The sequence below is a fragment of the Anabrus simplex genome, chromosome 1 (genome assembly GCF_040414725.1).
Source record: "Anabrus simplex isolate iqAnaSimp1 chromosome 1, ASM4041472v1, whole genome shotgun sequence".
NCBI classification, from domain to species: domain Eukaryota; kingdom Metazoa; phylum Arthropoda; class Insecta; order Orthoptera; family Tettigoniidae; genus Anabrus; species Anabrus simplex.
Genome location: NC_090265.1, coordinates 547,952,673 through 547,970,434, shown reverse-complemented (window position 1 = coordinate 547,970,434; position 17,762 = coordinate 547,952,673). Strand labels below are relative to the sequence as shown.

Sequence of the window (17,762 nt, the reverse complement as noted above, 5' to 3'; positions counted from 1 at the left end):
GAATTTCAAGACTTTTTTCATATCCATAAATAGGTTATCACAAGACAAATATGGACCCATGATGGTCAACTTCACACGATTACGTTCCAGATGTAGGCTATTGCGAGAAAAATTCACTACCCTTCACTGTACAACTAAACACGAAATACATTTCTAACTTCTGAATGGAATGTGAAAGACAAGCAAAAATAGGCTCATTGTGTTATTCTACAGTTTCACTGCTACCCAGCAAGCAAAACTGAGCATATCTGAGGTTAATGGCTTGCTCCCTGAAGGTGCAATTTATCCTGTGAAGTTCAAGAATTCAAGGCCTTTTCCCCTTCTCACGCCACTGAGGCGAGGGCTCTTACCCAAGTTTGAAATCACGTCCCTTCCATAAGGGATGACGCAACATTTTTAAGGATAAGAAAGAAAAATGTGATCGCACCAAGAGGTAATAGCGAAAATTTGTGCCGTGATAAGCGAGGTATTTTTATATAGATTTAATACAATAAGAATCAGGACTTTGAATCCGCAACGTGCTAAACGAGAAAAGTGTTAATGAGGAACGCACTAACGATGTTTCACTGTATTTAACCCAAAAGTAAAAATTTCCACACAGTTAAATGTGCACTAAGTAATGGTATTTTTATCTGAAGACTGGAAATTTCGAAAGGAGGGACAAGTTAGGACTATCGTAAATAATGTCATATGAAAGGCTAAAGAAGCTACCTTACAGCAATTCATGACCAAGAACTGAAATAAATCAGCTACCTAACAAGCTTAAGAACATAAAAGATCCAATCATGAACTATTTCTGAATTATATAAATAATCAGAGTGAAGAGCACAACAGTGGCGATGACAAGAGGAGAAAGAAGGAAAAGGAATCGTATCAGGGGACAAAACCTTGAGGTTGTTGAATACTTCCAAATATTTGGGAAGTGAAATACAGTAAAACCTCGTTAATTCGAAGTCGTTGGGACTCAAAAATCAGACTTCGAATTATGTGATTTTGAATTAACCGCCAATTCGCAATTCAAAAGTACTAACCCTTGCCGCGTTACAAAATATTCTAAGGCCCGTTACTGCATGCAGTTACCCTTGATTCACAGTTTATACCTTTCAAATGCCATGAAAAAAGAACTATTTCCAAAATGTATCCAAGAAGGTGCATTTACAGTATTCAAATAATGCACTCGGATATCTCACTGGTAAACATAACCTCACGCAACGGGAAAAAAAAAAAAAAAAAGCAAGATTCAAAGACGAGGAGAAATCTATGCTGGCTCCCATGTGCAAGTGCTTTATTAATTGGATTACACTGTATGCATTTTAGATGCCTTGTATTTACACAAAAAGTACCCGATGACCTTAAGGTAACCCATGAGTGAAATTGAAAAGTCCTAAACTATCAAAGCAATATTTTTGAAATTTATACCGAAGATGTAATATGATATCAGAAGACTGTTTATAAGTTTTCAATTCAGTAGCTTTAATGGTTCAGAAGATATGGTCAAATTACTTAATTTTTATGGGACGCCATAGAAAAAGTTCCTCGTATTGCAATTTTGATTTTTTCAACATATTCATCAAACATGCACTTTTAAAAATTGCCTTTGGTTTAAATGTGTTAATGATAATCCACTACAATTTTTTAAATTTATGCATTCATAAATTTTTCCTTAAATATCAGCAAAAAAAAAAAATAGTAATTTGAAAAAGAATAATAGTAAATTTCTTTCCAGAAGAAAACTGTTCGCAGTTTTAATTCATAATATATCTGTGAACTAATGTATCAATTTTGAATTGCCTATCTCAAAAACTAACGCAAGGGACATTTTATATGCAGGAAGGTACTGAAAATTTGAAGTATGAGAAAACAGCAATTAAAGATCTGCTTGCACTACACACACTAAAATCCTCCTGGTACATATGTGGGGCCCTCAGATTTCTTTTTCTCCTGCTCTCCTGATGCTTTAGCAATCTTCTTCTTTCTATGGTCCTTTCCACTGGTAGAACCTCGCTTCTTGCATTTAAATACAATGCAACGAAAATGTAAATGAAAACTAAGTGATGCATGGAGTGAAGAAGTGGGCTCTGCAAGACATTTAAATCGCTGTGGGGACTTTAAAAATGGCTATTGAGGTTCGGCGATGCAATATTTGGATAGAAGAAGGCCTGGGGTATTTTATAACGTCAAAATCAAAATTTCAATTTTTTAATCGATTTTCACGAAAATTCACTCATGGGTTACCTTAAAATAGAACTTTCCTATGACTATCCTTGTACGATTTCCCGTCATGAGACTTCTCTCGTACTTCAGAAATGTAAACACTTGCCGCGTCACAAAGTATTCTAAGACCCATTAATACATGCAATCACCTCGACGCACAGTTTAAACCTTTCAAATGCCATGGAAAAAAAAAATTCCGAAATGTATCCAACAAGGTGCATTTATAATGTTCAAATAATGCACTTTGATAAATCACTGGCAAAAATAACCTCACGCAACTAAAGAAAAAAAATCGCACAATTCAAGGACGAGGATAAATTAAGCCGGTTCCCCTGTGCAAATGCATTATTTTTTGGATTTCTGTACTGTTTGCATTTTTAGATGCTTTGTACAGGCATGGAAAGTACCCGACGCCCTTAAAACATTGTAGCTTATCGAACTTCCCTATGACGAGGGGATAAAGTATCTCGCGTGTCCATGTGCATTGCAACGCACTACAACCCCCATCCCTCACCCTTGTACGATTTCCCAGCTGGCAATTTATCCTTTAAAACCATAAGACCGTTTGGGCTACCATTAAAATAAAGCAATGCAGTTTCACCAGCAATGACAATATTAATATTTAGAAATTTCATGATCCGTATTGAAGTGGGATTACAATATTTAAAAATTAAGAGGGTTCCTCCTATTCAATACAAAGATGTTTATTAATGTGAAAGAATCCTCATGTGAACAATATGTGATTCTTTCACATTAATAAACATCTTTGTATTGAATAGGAGGAACCCTCTTAATTTTTAAATATTGAAAGAATCCTCATGTGAACGATATGTGATTCTTTCACATTAATAAACATCTTTGTATTGAATAGGAGGAACCCTCTTAATTTTTAAATATTGTAATGACAATATTGTTCGGTGCCAACAAATTTATTATATGAGCCACATTTTTTCATCAATTGTCGGCATCGCCAGTGTTCGCGGATTCAGTTTTTCCGCACACTGCCTGTTGCGTGATATTACGGCGTTCCTTAAAAGGTTGAATACAAAAGAATTGTAATTTCATTCAATTTAGCAATCATGAAGTGCACTGTAGACCCACCGAAGTTAGTGTAAGTGAGGAAAGCTACCCCTCCACATTCTGGAACGCGTGTTCTATTATGACGCGCAGCGGATAAATTTCGAGTTGAAATTACTCTGTAGCATGGTTGAATGATCAACAAAAGAGAACAGAAAAGTCCCGTGAAGAACTAAATAATGCTAGAAAACAAACAACCAAAGAAATCAGAAGGGTTAAGAGAAATTATCACAAAGAATCATTAAACGCCATAGATGAAGCATTCATACAACATAAGATGAGGGATTTTTATAAAACGTTTCGACAGTACCAATCAAACTATACTCCACCAACACTTATGATGAGAAATACAAATGGAAAACTGGCACATAGTAACCAAGAGAATGCAGAAATTTTAGCTCAGTACTTTCAAGAATTACTTAATACTGAAAAACCAACACAATACCTAGAGTATGACCTTCATTCAAAAAATAAAACACCAATAGAAAAGGTTATACCACCAGATTACAATGAAGTGTTGAAAGCCATCGATTCACTTAAAAATTGCAAAGCTTCAGGGGAGAATCAACTATACTCCGCACGGCCTTACTTCTAAATTGAAGTTCAGCAAAACAAACGAGCATCGCCTTCCTTCTGTTCCAGCGCGCTACGCCTGCGAGAACAGCTATTGCAATATGACCGCGGTAAACAGCCCTTTTAAATTGTAATACAGTACTCAGAAAAACGAATGAATATGGATTGAAAACAAATTCACAAGAACTACACTTTCTAACAATATCTGGCACTAAAAGAGAATATATTATTAACAATAAAAGAGAATGAGGAATTAACACATCACTAACGGCTAATGGCTGGCACAGAAAGGAGGTTATGGCCTACAAAGGGAACACACTACTGATCTCAGAGTCACTAGAACCCTCCAACAATATGAAAAACACACTAAATATTGAAGGAAAATGCAAAAGATCATGAACCGTACCGAATACCATACACGCTGAGCGAGATAGGTTAACCACGTGGCGAATGTAAATATTAGAGTTGGCAACTAAGTTTCGAGATTGTGTTCTGCCGATATAAATCGATATGAATGGCAGCTTGGGATTGGTTGGATGTCCATGCTTCAGTGCATAACCACCAGACAGAGCCAAAATCTGCTAAAACGTCAATTTAGAAGTAGAGCCGTACGGAGTATAACTGCAGAAATATGGAAGAATGCTAATACACAAACCATTCAGAATTTACATAAATACCTCATAGACATTTGGAATACTGAAAAAATGCCCGAAGAGTGGAATATGGCGATAATACACCCTTTACATAAAAAAGGTGATAGATCAGATCCCAACAATTTTTCAAAGTTATTATACATGAGAATTCAAGAACAACTTGACTGTGAATTTGGAGAATACTAAGGAGGCTTTCGTCCAGGGAGAAGTTGTCCAGATCAAATTATCAGTTTAAAGTGGATTATGAAGCATCATAGGGTTAGAAACAAAAAGTTAGTTATCACTTTTATTGATTTTAAAAAGGCGTATGATAGTATCCATCGTGAGTCATTATTGAATATCCTAAAAGAATTTGGTTTACATCCAAAACTTATTCGCCTTATTGGAATTACCCTTAAGAACACTAAATCTAAAGTCAGATTTAGAAATGAACTCTCAAAGCCATTTGACATTAATACTGGACTTCGGCAGGGAGATGGACTCTCACCATTATTGTTTAATTGTGTGTTGGAAAAAATCATGCGGGAATGGAATAAGATGTCAACCTAACATCAAGATTGGCAGAAAAATAAGACTCAATTGTTTAGCATTCGCTGATGATCTTGCACTACTTGCTAATGATATGGAAGAAGCTAAATTGCAAATAGAAGAACTTGATAACATAGCAAGAAAAGTTGGATTGCAAATTTCATATGAAAAAACAGAAATAATGCGAACCTTCCCTGTTATAGCACCAACCATTACCTTAGCCAATACCAAACAAATTAAAATTGTGAATAAGTTTAAATATCTTGGTGAAATTATAACTGGGAACACCAATGAAAAAATCAATAGAGAGCAGAACATTTAAGTTAAAAAAAGCACAACGAATTACATGGCCAACGTACAAGAAAAACTCTTTCAATAAATGCTAAACTTCAACATTACTGTTCCGTCATTAAACCTGAAGCGACTTATGCTTGTGAAACACTATCTAAATTGAACACCAAAGCAACAACTCATACACTGCAAAAGGTTGACAGAAGGATACTCGGAACAATCATTAATAAAAAACATCAGGTGGATGGACAATGGAGACTATTGCCTAATGCAGTGGTTTATAGGGAAAGTGAATCTATAATAGATACGATGAGAAAAAGAAGATTTGCCTTTTTCTGTCATCTTTCTAGATTAAATGGTAATAGGATAATAAAACAACTATTTAATTACTTCTGGAAAAGTAAAACAAAAAATAATTGGTTTAAAGAAGTTCAGAATGATTTAGAAGAGCTGAATATTACAATGAAGCAAATTGAAAATAAAGAAAATAGGATTCTCAAGAATAAACAAATAAGATTGTCATTAAAAACTGTACAACACAAACAATATGTCATATCTGATGAAGAAAGGGCAGCCAGGTCAGCCAGAATGAAGAGGTTTTGGGAAAGAAAGATGATGCAAGCTAAATCTTCAGTTAATTCTTTGTTAACGTAAATGTATTTGGGTTTGATTTAAGTGCTCCAATGTGGGCGTGAACTATGTAAACAAATAAATAAATAAATAAATAAATAAATAAATAAATAAATAAATACTATTGTCTTAAAATGTAAAGGCAGTTTCGAATTAAAAGTCTGAATTTTGGTAATGGGGCCGACATTGTACTTCGAATTATGAATTATCCGTATTTCGAATTAAATAATTGAAATAACATGCAAAACTGTATCTCATGTTTCCGGGAACGAGAGCTTCTTCGAATTAGGCGGGATTTTGAATGAACCGATTTCGAATTATCGAGGTTCTACTGTATTGCAAGATGAAAGGTTGGATAAGGAGATCAGCAGAGAAGTACAAGCGGGAAATACGTTCTACCAGAATGTAAGGAACTGGTGTGGAATAGAGAAGTTCCTCTGAAATGTAAAGAGATAATAACCAAAATGTACTATAGCCCTATATTAACGTATGCATCAGAGACTTGCACTTTGACAGCAAGAAATAAGAGTAAAATTCAGGCCAGTGAGATGAAGTTCCTGAGGAGTATGACAGGGAAGACAGAGAGAGAGATGTTGAGGTCAGAAAAGAGATAGGGATAGAAAACTGAGTGACAGGATGAAGAAGAATAAACTGAAATGGTATGGATATGTTGAGGATGGATGAGGAAAGCATACCAAAACAAGTGTTGATGGCTAAGATAAAAGGAAAAACGGCAAGAGGGAAGCCCGGAACAAGATGGAGTCTTGTCAAGAACAGTATAGGAAAAAGAAAGCTGGACTGGAATGCTATTACTGAAGAGGAGTGGTGGAACGAGAGGCAACAGTTGAGAAGTGCCGTCAACACCTCGACCTGGCAGGAACTGGATAAGGGGAAATGAAAATTATGATAATTCAAAAGATAGAAGAGGTAAGAAATGGATTGTGTTATGAATCTCTTATGCGTATTCCTTCAACGCATTCTTACCTAGCAAGACCCTGCTCTCTACCTGTAATATCAGTAAATTTTTGAAAGAAATGTTCAAAGATGGAGAAGAAACAAGAATGCCTTAAATACATCCAGTATTTTATCAAGCAGCAGAAGAAACTCAAACTTCACAATAAGTAGAAAACAGCCAGGAAATATAGTCAAGTATTTTCCTGCCTCTATCAAAAATTTCTGAACTCGTTAATTCCAAAGACAAACAAAATCTTATATTTTCCAAAATTTATAGCTCTCAAGGATAATGGACACACTATACGACTGAACTGATGGCACTGAAGTAATTTACAATGACAACCAATATCTTACGTCACAAATCTCCATCTTGAGCTATTCTCATGCACTACTGGTAGTATGTACAAGGAAGTACGAGGCAACTATCCCTTCATGAACAACTATAGAGTGTTGGCTGATTCACATGTTCTGGAGTTCTCTCATGGTATCTTTAAGCCCTCAACCACACCCTGCAAGATCACTTTTCAAAGCCAAATCTCTTTGGACAGTGTGACAATTCGAAGTATCTGGCAATTTGCAATTTTTTCTGTGGATATCTGTCATACTTCGACCTTCAGTCTATTTAATATTGGCATTAATTCTCTTTGCTGACTACTCAATTCTCAGCATTCTAAAATTTAAAAAAAGAGTAAAAAAATAAACAATTATGAAAGGAAACTATACATGTAGGTCAAACATAACGGCCTAATATTCCGATTCATACAGGAAGACAGAAAACGCTTAAATCTTTATCTTGGTATGCGGTTAGGGAAGAATGACAAGGTTACGTACCTTCAGGTTCATATGCCTGGGACCTGAAGAGTCCATGGTAAGGTATGGCAGATTAATGTCTGTCTGAAGAGAGGAAGATAGTTCAATCTTCGCCTTCTCCGCAGCTTCTTTCAATCTCTGCATAGCCATTGGGTCCTTTGCTATGTCAAGTCCTTGCTGTAAAACAAGAAATAACAGCATAATGTTAACTGAATAAGATATTAACTATTTTACACAGCTATCAGGAAAACAGAACTCCTACACTTATGTAATAAAATGCTTGGGAATGAGGATTTCATATAAATGACATAATGACATGACAGTCAAGTATATAAATATGCAACAACACAATTCCATACCTAAACAGGCTAAATAAAACGAACATCAGAGGTATGAGTACAGTTAACTCTTGCTAATTCGAACCTTGATCATTTAAATTTCTTGATAAATCAAACCAATTGTCTGGCCCCTCAATAAAACCTTGATAAAGCAAAAATTCTTGTGTTTTGGTACACTCAATTTGAAGCGACTGTCATGACAGACTGCCCCTAAACACACTATAATTTGAATTTTTTAGCCATTTAACTGTTGGCGACACTCCACTGTTTACCCAATACAGCATAACGTATGTATGTATCTATGTATGTATGTATTACTCAAAAAAAAAAAAAATTAAAAAAATTACTGAGGCTGTAGGAAGTGGAGTGAAAAAACTGTAATAAACACTTTCACGATTCCATCATCATCCACGCTGTCGACAGCCCTGAAGCAGAAAGCTCACATTGCTGAAAATGCATCATACAGAGGGAGGAAGCGAACCTGGCGAGGCGACTTCCCGCATCCTGAAGAAGGCTTACTGAACGGCTTAGGGCCGGTTCTACCATCTGCTGGTAAAGTGGCTGGCAGCTGCCCGGGAGGTATACTACCTGGGGGTGTAAATCAGCTGGTACTTTGCCTTGCGTGCCACAGTAAGCGCAAGCGCAAGCGCTGGGTAGCTACCCGGAGCTAGACACCGATATACGGAGTTGGCTAGACTGATATTCAGCGACTTCTCGCTTTCGAGTGTGGTGCTATCTATGGTCAGATGTATGAAGCTCATTTCGATAGTCTTATTTTCCTGTGCTTGCTTCTGCTGATTATCACCAAAAAGCCTAATAAGAGTTATGGACCACGATTTATGTCAAGCTTTCGTGATTTTAATCTATGAGCTTCAAAATCAATACCTAACTGGGATTAAAATCTCGATATTACATTTTCTTACACCAGTTATAACCTGTCATGTAAGGCAGCGTTTTTGGAAACATTCTCGCAGTAGATTGGTCAAGTCGCTCGCTCCGTAATAGAAGGTACACAGGTTTTCATCGTCTTTCTAATTTACATTTAAACATTTTCCTTCCCTGCCGTTGTTCTTAACTCTTTTTTACACGCTTCCATATACATATATACACACACACACACACACACACGCATCTTCCTTACGGACTTATTGCATTTGAGCATTCTATCTGCAGGCTTCTGTGATTTGATTAAGTATCTCCACGATGCTCTATTTGCAACTAGCGCTGTGACCTCGTTTAGTTCCACATGCTTCTATTTATTGATAATGCATTTCATTCTAATGATTAACTTCATCTTCATAAAGTTGGAAGGTACTGTTAAAGAACTAATCGGGGTAAATATCCATTCATAGGAAGAGGAATTCGGGAATGGAATAGTTTCCAATTTCTTCGAAATCATTTACAAGAAGACTATGTAAACAACTATAGGGAATCTGCTACATGGGCGACAGTCCTATATGCTATATTAGTCATAACATAATATTGTGATTAAACATTTCAATGAAATATATTAACAAAAGAACATATGAAAAGAGGCATACAGATTAATACATAATAATGAAAATAAAAAAGAATCGTCATAATAAAAACTCGAACCTCCATACCTCACGATATGAAGTAAGCGTGTTAGCCATTGTGTTACGAGAAAGGTTGATGTAACTGGGATGCATAAACTAAGTTATACCTGGTGTCTGAAAACTGAAAAGTAGAAATTTAAAGCCCACTTGAAATGATTTCCTAATAGGTTCTGATTTTATACCCTTTTAGAGTTTCTTTGCAAAAGCTTGACGTATAAAACGTGTTCCCTACGCTACCAACGCGAGAGGCTGGCGTGACCGTTGCAACTCAAGGGAAGCATTAATGTTCAAAATCCTGCAATACACTCTTACAGTATCATGCTTTTTTCAGTATACTAAGCTAATTTAAGTTGTATGTCACCAGAAATACAGCTAATAATGTTCAGCTCTCGAAATTTGCCCGGCAGGTAAAGTCTTATTACATGTAACTAATCTCATTATTAGACCCGTATTGAACTATGCTATGATATACTAACAGTTTATTGGTTATTTTGATCCACCTTTTCAATACAAATTATAGCTGTGTTGCTAAGTTGTAATGTTACAACACTAATTTACCGGGACATGTTTCGCTTTTATTCACAAGCATCATCAGCCTATACAATTGCCTCAAGGTTTGTCATATTTGGATTGTTGTTACAAATTTCATTACATTGAATGTAAATCTAATTTCAGTGATAACAATATTTAAAACACAAGAATAATATACACATTAAAAATTATGACAATATGATTTGCAATGTTAAAATGGAGTAACTCTAATTCTAAAACACATTGATGTCCAAAAAACAGTTTTTTACAATTTGAAAATTTGGCTAAAAATTGTTTGCAATGTTAAAATAAAATTGATTCAACTATAATTTGGCATTAAAATTTGAGTCATAAATATAAATATTGGTTGTTAATATATAGGAGCCATAGTTTCTGAAGTGCGTTGGTTTCTAGAATACAGTAACGTTTCAGTATTGAGAATTTTATTTAAGAATTGTGCTCTCTAAATAATGTTATTTAAAAAGACTGTAATTTTGCATTATGCGTGATTAGTCATGATGATAATCTAGAATTGAAGTCTTGGGTTCGTTGGAAAATGGCTTCTAGATTTGATGAGGCTTGCTGCTGCAGTTTGGCAATTTGATCAGAGGAAGTATTGACATATTTAATTCTTGTTTGTAGCGACCAGACTCTCTGTTGGAAGATGGAATGGCTATTGGACGTAATAAGTGTTGAAGAATGAGGCGGTCTGATTGGGCTGTCATTTCTTGTTGCTCAAATATACTCTAAACCGAACCACAGACTTTGCCCCTAAGGAACTGATATATGGCAGAAGTTCAACAAAGCACTAGCAGCAGATCAAACATGGTGGTTACCATAATGCTATCTTCTAGAATTTAAGGGTGTTTTCAGGGCCAACGGAGAGTCTGGTCGCTACAAACAAGAATTAAATATGTCAATACTTCCTCTGATCAAATTGCCAAACTGCAGCAGCAAGCCTCATCAAATCTAGAAGCCATTTTCCAACGAACGCAAGACTTCAATTCTAGATTATCATCATGACTAATCGCGCATAATGCAAAATTACAGTCTTTTTAAATAACATTATTTAGAGAGCACAATTCTTAACTAAAATTCTCAATACTGAAATGTTACTGTATTCTAGAAACAAACGCACTTCAGAAACTATGTCTCCTATATATTAACATCCAATATTTATATTTGGACGGTGTTATGCATCAACCGGCTAAGCGTCAAATCTTGGTTTTGAGCAAAACGCGTTCAAAAGTTTTCACATTTAAAACCATCTTAGAAGAGATATTTTAGACAAAATAAATCAATATTTGGTACAGGTACGTAATGAAGTGCACGCAATGCTAATAATCACACGAAAATTCATTCAGAGCAATATTTTCTTTGTTTTCCTAAAATTTAACTTAGCCGTATTTGCAGTTTACGGGTCGAAGATATGCATCAGGCGGCTAAGCACCAAACTGCGGCGGTTAACGTTGTGATGCTCAGGGTTACGGAACTTGTAGTTATGCAACAACAAGTTAAGCGCCACTATGTGAGATTTTGTTGTTAATAACCAAGAACCAGCAATAAAATATTGGATTTTCAATACCTATTACTATTGTATTGTATAAGAATTTTACAAAAACATACATTAATAGGACTATGTGAATAGTAGAAAGTGTTTACTAGGTTACTAGGTAACAAAATATAAATCTAGTTACAGAAATACAAAGGACACATTTGAATCACATACATTAGTTTTTCATTTTCATTTCTCACACACTCTCAGTTTGCAGTGTAAAATCAAGGTTTTCGTCAAAACCATCTATATCGTCATATGTTCCGCCATTTGAATACAGTTTTTCATAGAAACCTCTACAGTCACTTGGAATGAGATGCATGATACTCTTCAAGTCTTTCAGTTTGGGTTCTGATATTGGCTTCCCATTAGGCCATAGAAGTTCTAGACTGTCATCCCGAAATACGTCGTGATCACTCAGACGTGATGAGCTTTTTCTTTTCAAGTAAATTTCCTGACCTTCACTGCTATTGAAAGACGTTTTCAAAATAAGTGAATGTTTTTTCTTTTCGATTTCAATTTCCCTGGTTTTCAGTCAACTGACAGTCTTACCTTCAACGTCTTTCTTCCTGTTCATTACCTTCTTTTCTAAACAAGCAGATCCCACGAAGTCTTCTATCTTCATCTCTTTTACTATAAATTTGTTTTTTTCTACGGCATTGCTTCATGACTTGTATGTAATCATCAGGAGTGTACAGCCGCTGCTGAAACTTTAAGGAGCACTCTATGTCTCCGAAGTCATCATCATTGGGCAAGAAACTGTGCCCAGGTATTAGAAATTTCATTCGAATGGTTTCTAATGTTGGATGTGAAGCCAGGATACTCTTCAACATAAGAACAAGCTTTATGTTCCTATTCTGTCCCCCACAAGAATTTGACCACAATATTAGATGTTTCTTTCCCTCGTCTAAATTTTCCATGATATGTTGTCTGAGACAAGACCCTATCTCTTGTGCTCCACGGCCAGCTTGCCCTTCTACCCAGACATAGCAGTAGCCTTTATTTGACCCTCCATCATGAACTCTACAGTTGTACAACCACAATACGCGTTTGTAGAATACTATATTAGTGGAGATTTTTGGCAAAGGTAGAGTCCGCTGGAGGTCGAATGTCAGAACCGCTAAATCTTCGATCGTAGCAGCACGCTTCATATCATTCTTCATTTCGGAACGCGCCCTTTCCGCTAGCTCTTGATGGATCTCCAGTTGTTGCCTTAGGTCAAGCGAATCCTCATGACCTTTCAGTTGAGCATTCAGAGAATCGCAAACACTGCAGGTGTCTTTCTTAAGTGCTTTGCGCCTCAGATTGAATTTAGTATAAAATATTTTCTTGTAGGAGGACATTGACACAGGCTCCGAATATTAGTTTCTGTAGAGGCCGTACATGACCGGAATAGTGACATGTGATGGGAGGAAGTCACTACTAGTCTCTGCCCTGCAATAGTGTGACTTATACCTAGGGAATTGGTTTATGTGGCTGATTACTTCGGCCACCTTACCTTCGTGTAATCTATTTACAGCGTTAGATTTCCCCCTACCAACTTTAATCACTTTGAAATTTCTTGTTTTTTTCATATATGCATCGATCCTGTCCCCAGATATTCTAAGAGTTTGAGTAAAAATTCGTTTGCACATTCGCACACCCGCCAAAGTGTAAATTCTAGTGCAGGTTCTTCTGCTTGTTCCCTTGACTCTCTTTCTCTTTACCTCGACCATGGATACTTTGCTAGAAATGAACAAAACCCTAGCTTCGTAAGACTCCAAACTCCAGAAATTATTGAATTCCTTCCTTCTTTCTTCTACACCTACTTTTTCATGGCATTTATCCTGGCAATGGAAGTCTCGAAATTCTTTAGCATCGACAACCTTCCCACGTTGGCTAACATATGACTCCTTTAGCTGGCATTTCTTTTTTCTGTCGTCCCTGCTCTGATCAGATACTTTTTTTCTCGTCCCCTTCTTGGTCTCCCTTCAGATATACGGGCTCTGATCAAATTTCCTGAATTTAATGAAGGCGAATCAGCGATCGCTACGGAATCGTTGACACTTTCATTTCCAGCTTTCACATTATTAACAGAGTTGACAATTTCCGAAACAATTATTATTACTAAACCTCACTTCAGACGTGGCTTGACAGTTCTCTACAGTGGCATGTTGGTCTGTTACATTACTTTCCTGTACTGAATCATTACCGTTGTTTCGTAAATTTGGATCATACGTGTGAGAATTTTCGGTATCTTGCACACTGAAAAAGTCATTTTTTGATGTAGGTGCGAGTACATCCTCACCACACTGGAATAAAATATCGCAATTATCGTGTGCAGCAGGTAACAGAGGGGTAAGTTCAGCAGGGTCACTTGAAAATGATTCCCATTGGCTTCTTTCTACAGCGCAGCTTGCTGCAGGCGACAGAGTATCCTCGTTTTCTCCAGCCATGCGGCTTGTTGCTACCTGCAATAACATAATACGTTACTTCCCCAAGGCTTTACGTAAGATATAAAGAATTCTAATAATCTAATCGTCTAATATTCTGCAACGTGAACGCGTATATCAAAGGAAATGATTAAATTTACACATACTCGAGGGAGAACACCACAATATCAGTTGAAAACGACTCACTCGCCCAATAACCCATCCTTCGAGGAAAAGAGCAAATAAATGATGAAGTCGTAATACAAATAGCAGAAAAAGAAATGCTGACTAACTGATGAGGAATCGAACCCACATCCTTCCAGGCACACCATTACCACCTGTGCTAACGCATCTACTTCAAGGCCTTAGCGGGCGACTTAATTAATTACTAACTTAATGAAAGCTTATGACCATGCTGTACGTATTACTATTACTAAACTGCTTTGTGAAATTAAGTTACATAAATCAAAACAGGCAACTGTACACTTATATCCAGTAAAAACTAGCAAGCACTCATGATAATGCACTGTATAACAATAACTCGTACTTAATACCTGTGATATATAGGACATGTCACTTTCAGTTCTACTTTCAATCTCCTCCAACTGTTCCACGGACAATAACGCAAGTATTTTTTGCGTTCTCGTCGTCATGCAAGATTAAGAGTGACGAGCACACCACACCACTACAATTCTAGAGACAGCCCGCCAATTCTTAATAAACAAACAGTGTTTCCAACATAGGCTACTAAAATCAGCTTGCCAGCTAATATTTCGGGAGAGTCGTTTAGCCGGATGTTACAAAACGCCATATACCACTTGCCGAATCAGACCTTTCAATAAGGCGCATAGACGGTTGATGCATAACTTGTAACCCCGCATTATGATAGTGGCGCTTATGTTTTTCTTCCGTTACATCTGTTTAAATTCAAACAGAGCTCCGTGAGTATTTGAGCAGTTAGTTCGATCCCTTAGGCGGTAGATGGTGGCAGTATTCCGTTTTTGGAAAATTGTCGCTTAGCCGGTTGATGCATAACACCGTCCATTTATGACTCAAATTTTAATGCCAAATTATAGTTGAATCAATTTAACATTGCAAACAATTTTTAGCCAAATTTTCAAATTGTAAAAACGGTTTTGGACGTCAATGTGTTTTAGAATTAAGAGTTACTCCTTTTTAACATTGCAAATCATATTGTCATAATTTTTAATGTGTATATTATTCTTGTGTTTTAAATATTGTTATCACTGAAATTAGATTTACATTCAATGTAATGAAATTTGAACAACAATCCAAATATGACAAACCTTGAGGAAATTGTATAGGCTGATTATGCTTGTGAATAAAAGCGAAACATGTCCCGGTAAATTAGTGTTGTAACATTACAACTTAGCAACACAAACTGTAATTTGTATTGAAAAGGTGGATCAAAATAACCAACAAATTGTTAGTATATCAAGGTAAAGTCTTATCAGGCCCTCGAAGTGGCCGATAAATTACGCACCGGGTAACTACGATTTATGCTGCCAATAGCGCTACCGGGGAGTGGTCGAACGGAAACATCCTTTTACGCGGAGGGCAAGTTAACGCGCTACTTTACCAGTAAGTGGTAGAACCGGCCCTTAGTCACTGTGGAGGACAAAACAAACCTGTTGGACATTATATGCTTAAGGATTTTGGGTATGACCATGTGAACCCATGTGAACTGTACATCAGATAGGTCCCTGAAAACACCCTTAAATTCTAGAAGATAGCATTATGGTAACCACCATGTTTGATCTGCTGCTAGTGCTTTGTTGAACTTCTACCATATATCAGTTCCTTAGGGGCAAAGTCTGTGGTTCGGTTTAGAGTATATTTGAACAACAAGAAATAAGACAGCCCAATCAGACCGCCTCATTCTTCAACACTTATTACGTCCAATAGCCATTCCAAAATACTTCTGTAATTTATTAACCCTTACAGGACCAGCTGACTATTTTGTCAGTGACAATCCTAGCAAGAAAGGCTAATGACGATATACAGTCAATGGTCACACTGGCAAAAAAAAAAAAAAAAAAGCTGGCAATATATTGTCGTTAGAATAAAAAAGGCCAAATATTCGAACACATGACTAATATGATGCTATATTAAGTGTTAGATTAAGATTTGATTATGGGAATCAAAGTACAAAATGAACACCAACAAATAGTGCAGCACGTCTCACGCAGAGCATCAGACCACGCTAACCTTATCACTGAGCAGTGCATTCTGCTGCTGTTTCAACAAACATGTGGCAGCAAGTAACCTTGTTTGATCTAGTCAGTTTTATCATTTGTTCATTTGTGGTATCTCCATCCCAAGTGGATAATTATTTTGAGTGCTGATTTCAGTTTCAAGAGATACAGCCATCGCCTTTGTGGATCATAGTTTCTTGTAAACGTATGACAAGAAGCAAATTGGAGCCAGAACTCTACACAAGAACTCTGACAATGACTAGTTGGATTTATCAGATTACTGTGATTTAGACCCATGTTTTGATCCAATTCAGCCTTCAACAGCCTGATTACAATACAAAAATGCTGCCAGCAGTAAGTACGAAGGCAGTGAAAGTGCTGAAGTTAGATCTTGCGTGACTAATAACGCTGACAGACATGTGCTGAGTGACACACACAGTAAGTTCAGATGAAAGTAATGAGCATGCTAACTGGACAAAGATATCTATAGATAGTAATCCAGTTCTCTCACAGTTTTTACTTCATGGAATCCCCAGGACCTAAACACTGCCCTTCACCTTAATCAAAACCAGTGGCTTATTTTAATTCATTTCTTACAGCTAGCCTCTTTCGACTTATGGTTACAGAGACAGATACACAAGGAACTTTATAACATCCCAGGAAAATCTTTCTCCATCAAGTCTATTTCACTCGTGGATTCCCGTGACAATGACAGAGATGAGAGCCTTCGTTATCGTTCTGTTCCATATGGGCTCGAACAGGAAACCGACAATCAAGTCATACTGGTGTGCCAACTCTTCGCCAAGTTCTCCCTGGTTTCAGCAAATGTTCACCAGAACTAGATTTGTTCCATTTAGTTGACAATGGAAAGTTGGCCAAGAAGAATGAACTGAATTATGATCCATGCGGAAAATTTCCACTTTTAGTAAATCACGTTAATCTTTTCCAATACTTTTACACCCCTCACCAGCAAATATCTGTTGAGGAAAGTCATACTGGACTGTTGCAACATATTCCAAATAAACACCACCACAAGTGGGGTATCAAACTTTCGGTTCTTTGTGATTCAAATTCAAACTACTGTACGAATTTCCATTGTTATAAAGGAGCAAAATCTATGGAAGATGAACAAGAAGTTAGAGAAGGCTTACATTACACTATTGTAGTGTTGTTAAATTTGAGCAGCCTTGTAAACAACGGTTACCACTGGACAAAACTTTATTTCAAGTGTTCCTCTTACTAGATACCTTTACAGTAAGGGTACATTTATTACCAGAGGCATAATAGAAAAGGTATTCCAGGAGAATTAACACAAAAACTAGATGTAGGAAGGAAGATATATACATGAGGAAAATCAACATTGTCAGTTTGGCTAACACAAGAAATCCCAGAAATACCCTGTAA

General features: G+C 36.7%; 1 protein-coding gene across 1 annotated transcript in view; it reads right to left on the bottom strand.

Annotated features, from left to right (window-relative positions):
• Hsc70-5 (Heat shock protein 70 cognate 5) overlaps positions 1-17,762 on the bottom strand; it is a 177,274-nt gene that overhangs the window by 74,189 nt on the left and 85,323 nt on the right. The window contains exon 8 of the mRNA XM_067135526.2: positions 7,752-7,907. Within this exon, the coding sequence (XP_066991627.2) occupies positions 7,752-7,907 (156 nt within the window). The remainder of the gene's footprint in view (positions 1-7,751; positions 7,908-17,762) is intronic.